The sequence below is a fragment of the Sinohyriopsis cumingii genome, chromosome 7 (genome assembly GCF_028554795.1).
Source record: "Sinohyriopsis cumingii isolate HCF-2022 chromosome 7, ASM2855479v2, whole genome shotgun sequence".
NCBI classification, from domain to species: Eukaryota; Metazoa; Mollusca; class Bivalvia; order Unionida; family Unionidae; genus Sinohyriopsis; species Sinohyriopsis cumingii.
Genome location: NC_142967.1, coordinates 78,828,317 through 78,848,537, shown reverse-complemented (window position 1 = coordinate 78,848,537; position 20,221 = coordinate 78,828,317). Strand labels below are relative to the sequence as shown.

Genomic DNA, 20,221 nt, shown 5'->3' with positions numbered 1-20,221 from the left:
GATTGTTTTAGCAAAAGAAATAATATTAAAAAATCATCTGCTTGCCATGGTGGAAGTCAGGCAAGAGTGGTCACTTGTCTCAGATAGAGGACTTTGTGCCAGATTCCATCAATGTATTAGTTGCAACTAATGGACATTGGATCTGCATCCTCTTCAAGGGATGTAAATGCGGCAAGGGCCTGGGAAGGTATGCCTGTAGTAATGATTGGGCACATATAATGGAAGAAATATATTTTACTCAAAAACTTGATTTGAATTTCAAGTATGTTACACAATCATAATACACTGATAGAATAGGCAAAAGAAGCAGAGGGTTATATTCCCAAAGATGGCCCTGTCTCTGGTTGCCTACTGTAATGAAGCAGCTGTAACATCTTTCATCAGGTAGAGGATAGAGTTATGTTCACTTTTACTGATCCAGCAGAAGCAGAACAACAGGTCTTGAAGGACCACATTGCTGCCGATATAGGATGCACCAGGTCAAACTGAAATATTTGGGATGAAAGGTCTTTGAACGTAAAAGCCAAAGAATGTAATCTCTGATCACCATCATATGTCTTGGATGGTTTCAGTTAGGTAGTAGTAATACACCTGATGTCATGTGTATCCGTGCTGACTTTGTATCTCTTGCACTTTGAACATTCATTTTAATGTTTTAAATGAAATAACAAAAAGAATAAAAATGATGGAAAATAACAACTAATAAGTGTTCACATACAACAATAATAATGCTTCTTAGTAAACAAGTGGAAAATACAGGCAGTGTGTGTGTGAATAAACAACTAACAGTGAGCACCAGTGATACCATGTTGGAGCAAAGTAAAGCCAGAAAACTACAAAGTCCACAGACTGGAAACGATTCACACAAATAACAATAATGGATTTCCACACATGATCAATATCCTATTTTTCCACCAGGTCTAGAATATAAGAGGTAGGCACCATGTGTTACATGAACTTAGAGGTGGAGTAGAGAACCTATCCATCCACCTTATAAAACAGTGAAGTTGACATGTTCACCATTGTTATATTTTTACCCAAGATTGGCAAGTAGGTACTGTTTGTTTCCGACTGTGTGCAGTATGAGTACAACAAAACCTGTGCTGGTAATTTGCTTTCTGAGATGCTGACCAACAACTCGAGATCACTTTGTTCTTTGCCAACTGTGATAGTAGACAGAGTTAGGGATTTTTTTTTTCTTCATCTTCCATATAGCCTTAACCATATAGAACAGCCTCACAAATAGCAGAGGCAGATATTCTGACAGTGGAAAAATCTTGTAAATCTCTTCAGCAGCTGCTTTGAAGCTGAACTATGCACACTCCATGGTGGGGTCAGTGGGTAAAATAATTGTTCCAGATCTCACTATAGGGGCTGTCCTCATCAGGCATTGCTTCCATGCTCACATAGATCATAACAAACAACATGGACAAGGCAGTGCCATCCTTCCTGCGCATGGCACAGTATCGACTCATTGGTTAAACTATAAACAATGCGTCTGCTATTTGTAAGTGGAAAGACTGGCTTGCTGGATTTAACTGCCCTCAAACAAGTTTTCTTGTTTTCTGTTTTAAATCAGAATTTTGTTTTCTTCTGACCTGAATCTGATTTTCCTCAATACGGACCCTTTTTTAATATCGTCTCCGAAACGTTTTTTAAATAATGCTCTATCCAGTCCCATTCCGCAATGAGCTTTCTACTTAATAAGTATTTGTTCCATTTATTGTTTAAAGGATGATCACTGTAAAGAGCTTTCTAAAGTTTAAAATTTTGTACTTGCCCAATGAATCGTTGCATAACGGAAACTGATGGGAATACTAAACATGGTGATTTGAGCTGGATACGAGTTTGAATAACCATTTGAAAAATGTGCAGCAATGAGAATAACTTGAATGCAAATTCAGTGGGAATGTAATTGGTCAGTCTGTATGAAAACTGAATGCCAGGACTAGAACTTTGCTTTTTGTGCCATAAAGACCTTCACAGTAGCAGCTAACGTGCTAAATAGGACAAGGAATTGAACCAGGATGATTTTTAAGTTATATAACTCAAAACTGATTAACTTCCAGAATGAATTTAAGGAGGAAAACGTACAGATCACTTGTGGGAATTGTTGCCAAATACCCATGTCTATCAAAGATATTCGTATCTTTGCAGAATTTTCTTGGCCCACATGTATAATCATCTTTCAATATCGTGAGGCACTATTGTATATATTATCAAAATATTCTAGGTGTGTTGGAATTCAGTGTAAAATAAGAGTAATTATATCAAGATAAACGTTTGTCACAGCTGCTTATGGAACCAGGACTAAATCAAGAGAACACAACGGCATCATAGTTTGTACATTAATCAATAATCAAGTCTGCAGTACAAGTGACATATGGCAGGCTTCTAACATTTCTTCTTTTCATGTCTCAAATGGATGATTTTCTGTAATTTTGAATTATTTTCACAGTTGAATTTTTCAATGCAGATTAATATTTTATATATGTTTATGTGTTCACAGATGCCTGTGCATATATTCCAGGCTTGATACTTTGATTTTTAAAATCACTTAATTATTTATTGTCAAGCCAGATTCTTCACATCATGTTGTATACACAGTAAATATTGTATATGACAGATAGAAGGCCTCAAGGTAGATTAGTTTTGTAACTAAGTTACCTTCTCTAAATAAAGTCATTATTATTATTATTATTATTATTATTATTATTATTAACTCCCATATATCTTGCTTTGGATGTCATATAATTACAACATCTGTAAAAAAAAAAGTCATGCAAACTTAATATCACCTTGGTTAATAAAGTCCTGTTTTATTCATATTCATTATTAATTTGAAACCTTCTGAAATGTCTGAAAAATGTCTGAAACTTCAATAAATTACTATATAATGATCAAAATTTTAGTGAAATCTGAAAAGTTTTAGTCAAATATTTGTGAAATCTCACCAAACGTTTCATTGAAATGAAAAAGACTTAAGTGATGACATCATGGACTAGGTTTTGTATGCGAGAAAGAAAATGAGGACAAGAAAAACCTAAATCTTTTTTTTAAAATGTCTGTCAAAATAAAATTTATGGTCCATTTTAAAAATTATTGTGAATATTTACCATTGATTCCCAATAATGTCTAAGAATCGTTAGGCAGTTTAATAGAAATCTGAAGCAGATTTTTTTATGGTTTAGGCAGAAAATGCTTTATAAAACCTGTCTGAAATCTGCCTTAAGTATGCCTGGAAAATTTCATACAGGATGAACTATTACCAAATTCCATATGAACTATTTACAAATTCCATATGGACCATTTAAAATTCCATATGGTATATTTGCCAATTCCATATGGACTATTCACAAATTCCATATGGATTATTGCCAAATAATGGACAACATACAGATCTCATGGACTAATTTGCATATTCCATGAGATTTTCCATACAGAGTATGTAAGGAATCCATAACATTTCAATATGGATACATTGAATCCATAAGAGTGCTTCAGCTATAGAATAAAAATGTCCATATGGATATTTCTGTAAAAGTACATATGGATTTCATATCCAATCCATGTGGAAAATTTCGTATAGGCTAACTTGATCAAAAGGTCTCTAGAAGTATTAAATGGCACTAATCATGCTATCCATGGGAAGGCCACTCTTGCTTGGCATCGACCTTGGTAATCAAACAAGAGTTGTGCAATTGCATTACCAAAGAAGCCAAGACATGACAAATGTCTATTTTCAGTTTGGCAAGGAAGATTTGGAAGATAGTGTATTCACCCCTAACATATTATGATAACTAATGCATGATGAATGAAAACACAGAATACAATATTCCCTGCTTTTCTTTGAAAAGATGGAGAACACAAATTAAGGTGCAAATTTTAACATTTTGATGCATAGCTGTGTACTAAAAGTTATAACAAGGGTGCAAGAATTCACAATATAGTATTTATTCTTTCCTCAACACTTACATTTTCTCCATGTTCAGTATACGGTGGTAAGGAAGTTAAGAAAACATGTTTGCACTGTAGATTTCCACCACCTATTGTTGCAATTTCACCAAGCTGAATCCCTTGTGGATATTTGTTTGTGCATTCATCTTGAAGTGACTGGCCACCAACCTTGACAAGAGCAGCACAAGCACCACTCTGAGACAGGACCAAATTTGCTGCACAGCTGCACAAAATGGCATCAACCTAGTAGGTAAAGACAGAAGAGAGTAAATAACAATAATTCCACAACCTTTTTTGTGCTACTGCTGCATATAGCAAAATTCAACATGTAAAGCAAAATTCAACATGTAAGTAAAGGAATAATAGGTCACTATGACCTGATTTCTATTATCATGAATATTTTGTGGATGTCAGCCTTCAAAATAAATACCCTTAACAACTTTTGTGGGTATACAATCAACAGTGTTAGAAATAGACTTCAATGTAAAAGCATACTTTAGTCTTTGATTCATAAACAGTAAGTCAATGTGACCTACTTTTACTAACAGTAGACAGTACTTTTAATGAAACACATCCAGTTTTATGACTGTATACTTTTACTGTTGTCTGAATTAATCTAAGCTATACTTTTCAATAGAATGTGATATCGGAAAATCTAACTGAAAAAGTTCTGAATGACGAAAAGTAATTATTCCTCTGTGCTGACATTAATGGGGACTTACTAAATCCACAAATTAAAAATTACTGACTGACTTACATGACTTTATTTGGTCTAGTTTCAGCATGCAAATTATTCACTTAAGGTCATCTCTGTAAAATGTCAAACTCTAACTGATAATATTTATTCCAATTCCTCATGAGATGCACTTTTTACTGATGTCCCCTCCAAAAGCCTGAGTGACAATTACTTCACATGTCTGACATGTAAGACCCATGCTTTCATTCCCAAATCATCTCACCATACATGTTTTTTATTGAGCATTTACAAAGTTAATGAGAAAACGCCCTGTTCCATAGGATAATATAAAAATGTATGATTATGTTTTGATATTCTTTATCAATGCCACTGAAATATCACACAACCTGAATGTGTGTGAATGTGTGTGTGTGTGTGTGTGTGCGTGTAATCTTTGTAAAAACAAATAAATTTCCTGACAAAAGGAAAGAGTCACTGCAGTTAAAAATCTTCATAATTCAAGTCCTTATGAGGTCATGACAAATTTTAGACCCATCTTAATCCTCCCTACTTTATTGAAAAGTTCTTGAAAACCATCCTCATGATTCCCAAATAATTTTTCCTGATGAACACAATCTGTTGTATGGTAGACAACCTGGCTTTGCATAATTCATTTCTGTGAAATCGTTCTTGTCCATACGATAAAAAAATAGTGAAAAGCTTTTGATAATGTAGCTCAAATTGAGATATGGTTGATTTTAGAAATGTTTTTGATTTTTGATCTTGACATTTTACTTAAAAATAACTTTTGGAAACACATTAACAAGTCTTAAAACTGGTTTGAGTCATATCTAAAAGAAAGAAAACCAAATGTTGCCAAAACTAGTATGAACTCTCTTAAAAGCATAGTATATGGATGGTAATTACCCTGATCAGACACTACAATTTATACCCATAATGCCTGAGCTCAAGACTTGAACCCACAAAGACAGAGGTAAAATGGCAGTGATTGGTAAAGGCAAGTGCATTAGACCACTTGGGGTCCCCCCAACTGCACTGGTCAGAAGGTGCTGCATGGAAATATCAATGCTGAATACAGATTCTTAGTTAAACATAAGATGGGTGTTGTACTAACAGCGATAACAACTAACAAGTTTATGATTCCAACACAAGACAGCACCCAATCGATGACATTTAAACAGAATATATCAACAAAGTCACTGAAGAATGAAATACAGGTCAGACATGTTGTTTTGCAATAAAGATAAAGTCCTTATCAAGATGCACAATTTTCATGACTAGATATGATAGTATGCAAATAACGTGCTGTAAAGACATGAGGTCAAGAAATAAATGCAAAAACTTAACCAAAGCCAGTAAAAGATGAATAAAGGTCACAAAGATATACATATCATCATCAAGTTCATGATTCTAGCATGAATAGTGCCTGAAAAATGAACATCAAGCACAAAACTGAACCAAAGTCAATTAATTAGTTAATTAATGGGCCACAATAACCAACTTCAACAATGAGATAGTAATGCTCATCAAGAGGCACCTCATCACCAATTTTCGTAATTCTGGATAGGATAATACATAAAAAACATGCAAAAAAATCCATGATCATGAGTTAAATAAATTTTGTTTACCCTAAGCCAGTAAAATGTGAAATGTGGGTCACAGTGACCTTTCTATAAAACTGTGGTACTAATAGAGATGTATACAATCATCTAGTTTGATGATTCGAGTATGAACAATAAAAACAAAGTGTAACTAAAGTCAGTGAAGTATGAAATATGGGTCAAAATTGACCTACTTTTGAGTACTCCTTAAGATTCATCCCCTGATCAGATTCATGATTTCACGTATAAAAGTATGTATACAGGATACAAAATCCCTCTTCTGTTTTGAGTTAAATGCAGAAACCAAAACCTATTTGGCAACATGTGAAATATAGGTCACAGTGACCTTTTTTCTTTAAGGGTATGGTACTAACAGAGATGCATACATTCATTTAACTTGATGATTCTAGTATGAACAATGCTTCAAAAAAACTTCATAATGAACCAAACTCATTATAGCATGAAATATGGGTCACAGAAACCAACTTTTGTGATAAATGTGTTGTACTCATCAAGATGCATCTTTGCAAAAAGTTTCATGGTTCTGGATGTAACAGTAAGTATACAGAGTGCAAAAACCTATTTTGTCTTGAAATAATATGAAAAACTCAACCAAAGCAAGTACAAATTTCAAAATATATTTCACAGTGACCTTCCCTTGTTGTAAGAGTGTTGTAGTAACAGAGATGCTGTCAGACAGAAGCAAAACATTTAGTTGGTTGATTCTGGTATGAATGGAGCTTGAGAAATAACATGATGCATAAAAGGTATAGAAAAATTACCCAAATGCTAAAACTTCAACAAGAATGTATCAGTACACCTCTGATCTTTGACAGCTCAAGTGTAATGGGGTCTAAAACACTGACCTCTGCATAGGCAAGGGAGACTAAAATGTTGGTTAACACGATCAGGCGAGAAGGGGATGCCCAGAAAGTTTTTGCTGATAAAAGAAAATCTTAAGAAGTCAGTAAAAGTAAAAAAACTGATGGAAAAACTTTAAATATAAATCAAGTTGAAATGCAGTACTTACAAATTTCTGCATCAGTAGTCTGAGTTGCCTCCATCTCAGTATTATTTATCCAAAATAAGCTAATGAATTAACATTTCAGTTTGAATTGCACAGATAAAGCAGGCACAGTAAAACCCATCAATATATTTGCTTTCCTTAAGATAACAATTTTGACACATCTTCATTGATAGTACTCTGTGTTGTGCTAATAAAAACCAATGGCATGTAGCAGTTGCACTATCCCAGAACACTACAAACTGATTGAAAAAAGCACCCAACCAAAATGAAAAAGAAAATAACTACAATATGTACATTTTGTATTAGAACTTGTAAGGGCTGTTCTATTTAAATATATATGGTACCCAGGGAAGGCAATTTGTACAAAATATATGCCAGGGTACTTTGATTTCAGAGAGTTCATATTAAAATGAAAAGAAAAATCTCTATTGCATCTATGGGTGAGTACCCCAAATTAAAAGTGCCTTCCCTAGGTCCCATGTATGTTTTACTGGAACAGCTCTAAGTTATCTTCTAATGCATCTCTGCACATTTTATGAGCAATATACAGATTAGCCAAAAGCAAAATCTTTGGAGTAGTCTACAGCATGTGACTTTAACAAGACCGACCTGCACTCAGATGTTACTGTGATGTCAGCATCTTTGGTGTTATAAAACATAATTTCTTTTTAAAATTGACACATTTCATGATGGCAATACCAAATTTACCTGTATTAACTGCCAGTTTTGACAACAAAACAAGAATATTCTAAGCTTTCATTTACAATCTTATGCATTGAGGTAATGAATCACTGATTATTTTACAGCAAGAGAACAAGTCTTTTAGTGGATGTCAAAAAGTAGAGTACTAAATGATGGATTGACAGAAATGTACATACTATGTCCAAACTTTTCTTCAAAAAGACAGGGAACAAAAACCTTAAGTGGTATGATTAAATACAGGATTTTTATTTTAGAAATGGCCTCATGTTCTTTCATTATACAAACCAAAGCAGTTGCTTTAAATTTTAAAAAAAAAACTATCCTTACGATGATAATGATTTTCAAACGTTTTCCTTAAATGGATTTCAAAATAACTGATTAAAAAGTATGATGACCATATTTTAAATAGTCTTTATGAAAACCACAAATACCCCAAATAGTATTTTCACTGAATTAAACATTAACACTTTGTCAACTAAATACAAGATACTTTGGATAATTGCTCAAAGTACTCAAGATTGATTCACAAGACTTAAAAAATGATAATCAAGGCAATCATACTGACTGGTTTTAAATTGAAATTTTTTGTTATGTCCTTTTTAATCTTACCTTTTGTTTTGCTAATTCGTCGATTGCTTGATAGACCTTTACATTTCCAAAGGAATACTCTGTAATAAATTAGAGAAAGTTTACTTCTTTTATTCTCATACAACTAATATCCACAATTATCCCTCATTCTTGTTTTCTGTCCTTTAATCCATCTACATACATGCAATAATCATGAAACTGGTTACCGTAAATACTCGTGTATAAGCCCATTTGCGTATAAGCTGACCCCCACAAACTGAACAGGTATAAACACTAAAAAGTGCATGACCCACATATAAGCCAACCCACAGCTCTGAGACATCTCAGAATGCATGAGGTAAGTTCTAAATGCATTTATTTGGGCAAACTTATATTTAACAAAAATTACATGTATACTTAAGTAATTTATTTAATTTTCTGTTTTCTTATTGTTCTGTGTAATTTATATTTGTCTATAATCTGATCGAATGATGACAAGAATTTAGCAATCGCGAGTTGCTGTAACACTAACGCTTTCTTTTGACTAGACTATTTTTTGTTTATGCATTATTATTGCATTGGACATTTCATATCAGTGCACCGGTAATTACATTTTTACTTTTCTTTGACATTTTAAATACCTACTGTAACTCATTAAAATGTAATCCCTGTATGACATTACAATAAATGACAATACGGCTCGATTCAACGCTCGCAACTAGGCTACTGTATGTATTTATACAATGGCACCACCGCATGTTCATTGTAGGTTTGATTGAGCACTGAATTAAGTACATCCCTTGGAGTTGAATCATGGGCAACATTGCGCTATTTAATATCTTCAAAATACAATAATGAAGTTTCAGAAATAATACTTAAAAAATTATGTTAATACCGCAGAAGCTGAGTTGTAGTTTGCTTTGATGTAAGCAACCTTACACCGTACCTGTCAACTTTCACGCCAGGAGGGAAAAAAAACTCTATGCCTACCTCCCAATTTCATATCTTCCAATTTTTGCAGAGAACTCCCAATTATTACATTATGTCTTCGATTTTCATTTCTTCAAAACAAGATAAGTCCTACATGTTCTGTTGTATCACCTGTGAATTACTGCTGTGACAAAATAATTACTTTACTAGAAAGAAATCACTTCTTCACTAAATATAATGTTAAGTTTAAACAGTATTCATGTAAATTAATGATTTTTTAAAATTCTACAACAATACAACAAAAAATTAAAAAACCTGAACAAAAAAAATATTCAAAATCAATTTCAATCCCAAGAGTGATCACTATGAATGCTGCAACTCCATATGCTATAGCTCCATTCCCACAAATGAAACTTACACGAGTGAACACTTGGCATTTTTATACCATATATACCAATGTTAATTACCATGGTTTAAAAAAAAGAAGGAATGAAAATACATACCATGCAGCAAATGTTTCATCACAAAACTAATTCAGAATACATGTTTTAAAATAAACAATACAGTAATACCTCGAACATTCGCGAGGTTAGGTTCCAGAACCAGTCGCAGATCAGGAGGAATCGCGAATGTTTGGTATGAGTCACTAAAAATGCTAATAAATGCTTATTTCTAGGTTTAAACCCTAAATTTGACCCAAATCATGCTCCCAAAGCACTTTAATTTCATTTAAAAGTTAGCTTAATACATTACCCTTAAAAAGATAAATAAATGGTTGACGTAAAAATAGAGTACAGTATCGCCTAATGGGTATTTGCCACACCAGCGCATTTACAGTACGGTACGTGTATACATGTACTAATATTACCCCTATACTAATTCATTGGCTGTCATTTTCTTTTGCACTCACAGTAAGGTAAAACCAAGTAACGATTGGGACTGTAAACTTAATGACTGACGTTTTCTTTGTCATTGTCAGGAAGGTAAACTAGGTAAACTTCATATGTCACAGAAGTCATATAACGAAGGTACAATTCAATAGAATAAAGAAATCATGTACGTAGAGGGTACCAATGAAAATTTCACGAATCCGTGAATACATGAATCCAGAAACGCGAATGCATGAGGTATTACTGTACTAAATGTTTATGTGTTGACAATATCCCTTAAGGTCAGATATACAAAGAGGGGAAAATAGTTGCCACATGTAAGGTACCATGAGGCTGGGTATTTTGGTACCTTTATTTGCCAATCAACTGCTGGTGCTTGTGTAACACACAATAGCGTAGAACATGATTTCTCTGAATTACAACGGAGGGCCAGTTGTTTTCACAACATAGTTGCATAGATAAGGACTAACTTTAATTAATCATGCTAGCTTTCTTGCTTGTTTATTTAAGACTAATCTTTAGCTATTGTGCAGTTTAACCACATCTGACCAGAATATGAAAATCGGGCATGACCTGGGGGAAAATATGGTGCGTCACAGGGAGAAATGGTGATTCATTTTGCGAATTTCATGCATGTTGGACCTGGAAGATCGATCAATATTTAGTAAAAACAAGGCTTTAAAAATGCATAAAAAACCTCCTGATTTTATGTCCCAATCCCTTTTTTTAAATCATGTTTCTTTACATGGCTTTTGAAATGTTCATAGGTATGCCTTACATCCCGTTTACAAAATTACAATAATTGTGCTAATATTATGGAATAAAAGGCAATTACACATCAATGTACTGATTTAGTTACCAGTCAAAATTCACTCTTAACACAAGCCAGTTTCAGGGTTTTAATAATTAACTGGCCTGTACTGCTGTCACAAAACGAAAGACAAATTCACTGACTATCAACGTAGGAGACGCAGAAACACCAAGCTTTCCATTGTGTGGAAAGTTATGATGTTTGTTCAGCCAAAACACAAAACATAAATTGATTGATGTTGATCTTAGTTGATCTATATGAGAATATTAGCCTTTATTATTACCACTCTTCCTGAACATGTAAATTATGCTGGTTATGTGCCTTGTACAATTAAACATGCATACCTTTTTAAAAATATTACCTCAATTTGTAGGATCGCTTATGTCATTGAAAATGAGTAACTTGTGAGCGTGTGATTCAACATAAATGAAACAGCTATTAAGGACTAGCCAAAATGTTATCTGGAAGAATGCAATTTGGTCAAAACAATGAATATAGCAAATTCTGCATCTAATATGATTGGGAATAAATAAGGATTTAAGTGATGTTATGCACGTTTTGCACTAAGTAAGTACTGTACATTATAGTTCAGCATGGTCTCCCATGTAAACTCAACTGGCCCGCATATTATTAAGTCTGTATTTACCTTTATTTAATCTCATGTTGGACGAATTAGAAATATGCACTTGCAAAATAATAACCAAATCAATCATAGTGCTTTATAACAGTTTAATAAATGTCGGGTTGCCGAAAGTTATTTTTTTTACATGCCTATGTCTTAGGACATGGAAAAAATTACTGTTTTGTGTCCCAAGATTTACAGCCATTACAGTAGTCAACAAAAAGACCTAAAAACTCTCAAGTTTAGACATTGGCCTGCAGATAAGCTGACCCCCCCCCCTTCTTTCAGGCCTTTAATTTTTCCTAAATTATCTGGCTTATACGCAGCTATAAACAGTATATATCAAGGTTTTCTTATGATTAAACACTGGGATTTTCATCAAGTGTCCTAAATGCTATGGGCATCAAATGTTTCTAGTGTCCTAAATGCTATGGGCATCAAATGCTTCTAGTGTCCTAAATGCTATGGGCATCAAATGCTTCTAGTATCCTAAATGCTATGGGTATCAAATGCTTCTACAAGAGTAATGCAAATGGCATATGCTCTCCAGCCTCCTTAATATGAATAGATGTTTTAATGCATTGGAAGGGGTGATGCACTGCAGGTGGATATGTTAAATGAAATTACTTTAAAGTCCCATAACAGTAATTATGGCTGGGAGGAGGGGTGGTGATACATGTTTTATCTGGAGATGTAATTAGGCATAAAATTTTACCCAACATATTTTAATTAAGTAAACTACATTACATCAAATGTTTGCAACAAAATAAGGAAGGATTATAAAATGGAGTAGCCATTATGTAAAAATGTACAAGTCATGTACATATTTTCTACAGGTAAAGTAAGCAACCATTATGTTTACGCATCATTCTATTTTGTATATGTTCAGTCTTGTTTAAAATAAATTTATTATAGCAATGTACACAGTTTAAAAAAGAAATGAGACATAAAACAAGACCATGGATATGGTTTGCTTTATGCAATCTGTGAAACTAACATATGATCTCAATGTCTAGTGGGGCTAAAAAATTTTTTAGGTCCCTTGGCATTTCGCACCCTCACTTATAATGCAGTCAATGTTTCTGAAACACTTTGTGCATGAGTTATTGAGAGAATGGTTAAATTAAAGGTACAGGTGCAGCAGTTGCACAAATCAGTGGCACTGGAAATGCATCTTGTGTCTGCTACTATCTTCCAGGTGTGTGGTACATGCTCTATTATGAAAATAAGGAAAGACAAACAAGTTCTTGTAATTTTCTTCATAAATTACTTTTGTAGACACAGGACTTACCATTAAATATATGTCAATATCTTGGAAATCTATTCTTTTGTTGCCATTATTTCTTTCTAAGCTAAATTGAAGCTAACCCTTATTAAAGCTCCTCAAATATATAATTTTGAAAGATCTAATGTGGAGATTTTCTTTAGCTCTTTGTTGCATAGCTTTCAAAATAATATATATTAGAAGTTCTTCAAAAGAAAGAAAGATATATTTTGCTGATCAAGAATGTTAAAATTTATAAATTAAGGAAGTCCTCATTTTTCTTAGGTTTTTCATTAACAAATTAACAAACATCTATTGTATATGTTGTTTTTTCCAATTATAACAGTTAATTATGTGATGTTACTGATAATATATCAGAGATTCCAAATGTCCCCTTAATTGTTTCATACTAAAATAAAGCCACAGTCATTTCAAAAGTTCATTTTTATACCTTATTTATAAATACCTACATTTGTCTTTCTGTATGTAATGCCTGCCAAACAAGAGGTTGTGAGTTTGAAATTAGTGGCAGCATCCTAATTTTTAAATAATACTTTTTTGTATTTTTATATTCAAACTTTTCTTTTTAAATTGTGCATTCCAATATTTTTTAAATACTTTTTTATTTTTATCTTGAAATTTTCATTTATCACTCCTGTCCTAGATGGGCAATAGCCAGTATGAAATATTTAATGTAATAAAAGGTTAATGCAATGTAAAGATAATGATAAAGTTTATACTGTATAAGATTTGTATGAATCAAATTAAATGCATGTTCCATTTTGATTCAAGTAAAGAAATGAAGTTGACTCCAAAACTGACAAATATTGCTAACAGAAACAACACCAACACGTAAAATTTGTGATCTGTCTCACTTTGTTGCTTCTTCAGACTGAATTGGATATTATTGTTTGCATTGTTTACATCATTAAACACACTATATTTCTATGCAATCAATAATATAAACAATATGACATAAAAAGATGATGTCAGAGCTTGAAAATCATTCTGATATATTTTTTATAATCTTAAATTTAAAACTGGCATGAAAATATGCAAATATAGTATGAATACATGATATTCAGATGTATAAAAATACATAAAACTGGATCATAAAGAAACAAATATCTCTGTTGAAAACTAAAGTAGAACTTTATGAATAAATAGAAATAAACAGTTTTATTACAAGTGTATTATGCATAATGTATTATTTTGACAGGAATCTTTGACCCATAACACATTAACCCATGGGCTTTTATTGTCGTTTTTGCCTGAAATTCGAGTAGGAAATACATTATGAAAGCTATTTCTGAATAGATCCAAAACCACCAAATCCCAGGTGGTCTTTCAATAACATACTGCCTAGTTGTGTTAGAAACATCATTTTTCATTGGCTATTTGGCTCATACATGAGCAGAAGGGTAAAACATGAAAATTCTCGATTATTTGTTATCATTGTAGAGCTACATCTGTCTCCCTTTCTATAATACCATCCACTTTAGTGTATCATGCATGACCATGATGCTACAAAGCTCGGCAGTATTTTGTATCGAGACCACTCTTTATTCCAAATGCCCATCTTATCCTACTTTTTGCAAAGGTTCATCTGTCTATTTGCAGTTCATACCTGTTTGCCTAAGATCTGAGACCCAAAAGTCTAAAATCCGGACAAAAAATCAAATCCTGACCACGAGCCAATTTTGGGTAGAAAAAAAATCAGGTCCAAAAGATGAGGTTTTTCTCTCTGTATTTTGTAGTAGAACTAGAAATTCCAGATTATTTGGTATCATTGTAGAGATACATCTATATACCTTTCTATAATACCAGCCGCTTTAGTGTATCATGCATGACCATGACGCTACAGTGCTTGGCTGTAGGCTACTACCTACTGCCACATTAACTCGTCGCTAGGGGTTAGTGTGTTAAGTTGCTGTTTCACAAATCATGAGGGTTCCTGCTTAAATTAACATAAACGTTCTACATTTCACTAAAATCTGTTTTTCTAGGACACAAGTTTCCATCAGGAGATTAAATGCGTAGGCAAATTGTTATTTTAGCAACTGTGACCTTAACCTTGATGGTACATACTTATATACACACATACAAAATTAGTAGGGGATCTTTTTTGGTCAGACACAATTTCTTACAAATGAGAGGTACAATGTGGAAAAAATAACTCTGACAGAAATGACCAAAATGGTGGCATTCAAAGTTAAAAACAGGAAAGATTCTACCATAATTGTAGTGGTTGACATCTCAGCACCCACCCGAATGACTGCCCAGATGAATGATGGTATACTATAATGCCATTTAACTTTTATTTCTTGAGTATAGAAAGTGGAGTCATAAGCTGATTTTACCTGTATCTGAAAGTTGAAGACCCCTACAGGGTCAAACAGAAACCCCGATGATCTGCTAAAATTGCAGAGAAATGAGCCCTTACCTAAAATGCCAAAAGCAAAACTTGCCATTATAGATATGTTGCCATTATAGATATGTTGCAAGAATATTATTTTAAACATTCAGTCCAGATTAGAAAATATTACAAAATGAATGCTTTACTGCAATTTTTAAATCTACACAATACCTTGGGGTGGAGACATTGTAGACCTTGGTATTGCTCCTCCACACAAGATGTTTTTCTCTTCTTTTTCAAAGGCCTGTAACAATAAAATCATGTAGTCATTGCTCTTAATTAACAAACAACAAAAATAGATAATGCACACTCGTTCCACGTAAAGCCTAGGATTAGCATAATAGATGGCCTCAGACAGGGTAAGTTTTTACTGAGTTACCCTCTTTAACTGAATTATTGTTGTTATTATTATTATTTTACTGAGTTACCCTCTTTAACTGAATTATTGTTGTTATTATTATTATTATTTCAAGGGCATCATTTTTCATGGTTTTGAAGAAAAGAATATTTTCTTGCAAACTCAAATTTAAAGACATGAAGGATGCAAAATTATGGGATTCCAACAAATTTATTAAATATTGCGACAATGAATCAGATGAATGAATAGACCCTGGTTATGCCACTCACAGAGATATCTATTTTCACTGATTCCATAAATTTTGTAGCCCATGATATTACTCACAGATTAAAACCTTTTTACCGTGTTCTTATAGATGTGGTTATGCCATTCATGTGTCTATCCTTCTTTTTTATTCATCCCTTAAAATTTGTGGATTTGCCACTCATGAGTCTGTCTGGTATGGAGTTCCTATTTCAATGTTATACATTTTCATGAAATTCATGAAAGTTTGTACCTGATGAATACAAATGAATAACAGTGTTTGTTTGTTTCTTTCTTTTTTTCTTTCTTTCTTTCTTTATTTGAACATGACTCTTTCATAGTTTTCAAATGCACTTTAAGCCTGAAGTTCAATAATGCAGGCTAGAGACTAAAATTTTACATTTTTTGTACATCAGAACTGATGAATTACATAATTGTTTAAATAGGAAGACATCAACAACTTCATCTTCAAACAATTCTCTTTGCTTTTTATCTACTGCATGTATTCTTATCCCTTAATACATTTTTACTTTATCCTGCCTTTCCATAGCTTAACAATAATAGTATTTTACTAGGAGTTACAAAATTTCTATGCCAGTTATAACTTTGTAATTTTCAGTCCACCAAGGTGGAACAATTTTAGTAACCAGCCAAAGTAAATGAATCTTCATCAAAGATGTGTGCAGATAAGATAATAAGTCCAGATAAACGAGTAAGCTTCAATTTTGTTTTCAAAGATGACCCAATTCCTTACCTTGATAGAGACATGATCTTTCTCAAAGAGGACAAAGTGAACATTTTTCAAAGTGGATTTTGGATGCTCGATGTCGTATGAAACACATGCACTATACATGAGACTTGCCACATCCTCATTAGGGTAGTGAAGCTTGCCAGTTCCCATGGCAGCAAAGGCAATGCTTCGTTTTGAGTCACCATCAGCTTTTGTAAGGCACTGAAGCATTACATCTTTCAGAGACTTAAAAGAAACACAAAAAGGTAGAGATAATCTAAAATTTCAAACAAAAATCTGTTGCTTAATATTACTTATTAGTATTTCTCATTCAGTCCTTAAATCAAGCATACTCTTTCTTTTTAAATGCCAGCTCATTTTTTAATAATAATAATAATAATAATAGTAACGACAACAACAAAAATAATTGCAGGAGCATAAATTCAGAACATTCTAGTCTGATTAGTAAAATGTCATAATTAACCAGATCAAGTACATCTTAAAGTTAGAAATATTACTCCTGTTTTCTAAATCAAATTCCATTAGCCAAGTGTCCATTAGTTTAGTGACAGCAAGCATCCCCAAATGTTGTACGTAAAGTGAATAAGCTGTGAACATTGTGAATTATACAGATTATTTCAACATTATAGAGCATCATTCATAATTCTAATTGTTCTTGTTGTAGGGTTTAATGCATTTTTCAGCACAGGATAGGCAGCTGTACATAGCTGCTAGTATAAATGGTGGAGGACAAACCCAGAAAAACCCAGGAAAACCACTGACCCACGAGAAGCTACTGGCAAGCTTTCTCACATACCCATATAACAAATCCGAGATTTGAACCCAGGTAGACAGAAATGAGATGGCAGTGATCTGCAACGCTGAGTGCTTTAGACCACTTGTCCACTTGGAGACCCAATTCTAATTGTAAAGTTATAAAAAGGATCTCATTCCACAGATGTTTCTTGTTGTGGGAACTGTATTTATATGTGGAAGAACTGTAATATGATATAGGTAAGAAATGTAATTTCTATTCAGCTAATTGTTCATGAAATACATGTATTTAAAACAACATCTATTCTTACACACACACAAGGGATTGCGCTGGGCTTTGCCAATGTCGCAAATTGCAACTTTTTTCCTTATTGGCAAAAAAAAAATGTTCAAATTGTATATACAGTCCTGGGTTTATATGCATATATAATGCATATATATTATTTAAAACATTGTGGAGTGTATTATACAAATGTAAGTTGTCAATTAATAAGTGTATTTCAGGTTAGTTGAATGTCTATATGTAATCAAAATTTCCATATTTTTTTCTCTGCATAAATCCGTCACTGGCAACAGGTCATCTCTTAAAAATTTCACCTGTATGCAAAAGTTCAATTTATTTTCAGACCCCACCCCCTTATTAAATATCTGCTTATGTCAACAATATTAACTTGGTCCTGAGGATGTTGAGATAAATGAATAATACTGTATTATGAAAATGGCAACATTTTTAAAAAATTGCCAGCAAAAAATAATGAGTTTTTTTGTGACAACTTTTTTAAAGCCAGTGCCATCCCTGTCACAGACATTCTGTCATAATTATATGTTTTCGCAAAAGTATTCATAATAGACATATTTTTTCAAATCTGTGAAAACCTCAGTAAACCAAAAACCTCTTGAAACCCAAAATGATTTGGTCCCTAGAGTTTTCGGTTTTGATGGGTTTCACTGTACAAGTGAGTATAAAATAAATAATATATGTGTAATGTTTGATATCTTGGTGGACTAGTTGTTTTAGCACAGCTGACCTTCCAGCTCATCAACCAGTGCTTGTTTTGATGCTGCCATCTTTCCAGCATGTCTGTCACTGGTAAAACAACTTGTGCACCCAAGAGATCAGACAGTATAAATGCAATTTTAACCATTTTACATTTTTGGTATACATCTATTATGTACAGAAAAATTTAAGACTAAAGTCCGATTGTTATAGCTGGGTAATTATTTTTCAATGAAAAGAATTTTTTATTTGCTTCAAAATCTTAAGAGAATTAAGAGAAATTTGTTCACCGTCATGTCAGTGAAGCCGTGTGACCAACCGCAGTTGCCATTTCTCATACTCAAAATTTACAATTTCTTTGTCTGCATCTACATCACTAAGTCATCTGAATTTGATAATTTATAAAAACTAATTGCTGCCTACATCAATATCAGAGCCTTTACCTAAGTTATTGAATCTTTCATAGTTGTGATTCTAATCGTGAAAACTCTGTAAGTACTGAGCGAAATCCATTGACCTCCATTTTGGAGAGTGGAGAATATGACCCAGTTATTTTAAATAACAGATTATGACCAGAGCCTAAACAGTGACCATGTGAAGTAATGGTCATTCACAACAATGAATGTAGTATCTAATAGGTTTTTTTCCATAAGATGGTGGTGCTACCAAAAGCCACTTAAAATGGCTGATGTTTACAGCAGGCGTCAAAAGGTGCTTGTATGCAAATCAGGTAGAGGTGTCCAATTTCGCTTGTATGCAAATCAGGTAAAGGCATATAAAGGCGCAAGAGGTAATGGGTTAAGTGAAATTTGTGTTTTAATTCTATCTTTTAGTTCCTCTTAAGTGTAATCATCATAAATGTAATGTGTATTTAAACGTAAAACATGTCAATCTACCGTAACAGCTATGTCCACAGGCTGACCATGTTTTGATAACGGATTAATGCAGAAGTATTTGTTGTATTGTTGCGCTGAATTAAAAGTTGGCCTTCTTTATATTATGATGTTAATAATGACGTTTGAATCAAATAAAGGAGGTTAAATAAAAGAAAAGTTAAAAAGGCACACAAATCCTACAAACTTAAAATCTAGTGGCCCTAGTCGTATGTCATGTGAACTCACTTCATTTGATCAAATGAACACTGTTATAAATGTTATTGTGTATGTAACATAAACTACCTTAAATGAACCGACTCTTTTATAACTGTGATCAAAGATAGCAAGGCAACCAAGTGAAACAACTACTGCATAAAATAAAGAGCTTGGTTTCACAGATACGGACCATTGTGGGCAAGCAAGTTTCTGAGAATTTCTGAACAAGCGCTTAGAGATCTTCTCAATGGTGATCAGAGCTTTTATTATTACTTCCAATGAAATCACGACATCAATATTGTACTAAATGAACAATACAAAAGTGAGTATCGACATTGATGATTGTTTCATGAAACAAATTTTGCTCATTTTTTAAAGCAAGGAATCTTGTTTGGTGTTGTATCAACAGTTAGTCAAGTTCCCTGCTTCTATGACTCCCGATTTTGCAGGATACTATTAAATACCACTCCAGCAACCAGACTAATCAACAAAACAAAAAGCAATGATGTAATACACAGAATAATTTGCATACAGATGATGGTTA

General features: G+C 33.2%; 1 protein-coding gene across 2 annotated transcripts in view; it reads right to left on the bottom strand.

Annotated features, from left to right (window-relative positions):
* The window catches only part of LOC149795588 (protein mono-ADP-ribosyltransferase PARP14-like), a 120,505-nt gene that overhangs the window by 56,152 nt on the left and 44,132 nt on the right, over nucleotides 1-20,221 (bottom strand). For both annotated transcript variants that reach the window (XM_089965424.1, XM_089965423.1), the window contains 4 exons: nucleotides 16,840-17,061; nucleotides 15,656-15,728; nucleotides 8,594-8,652; nucleotides 3,976-4,200 (listed from right to left, as the gene is read on the bottom strand). In XM_089965424.1, the coding sequence (XP_089821550.1) occupies nucleotides 3,976-4,200; nucleotides 8,594-8,652; nucleotides 15,656-15,728; nucleotides 16,840-17,061 (579 nt within the window). The remainder of the gene's footprint in view (nucleotides 1-3,975; nucleotides 4,201-8,593; nucleotides 8,653-15,655; nucleotides 15,729-16,839; nucleotides 17,062-20,221) is intronic.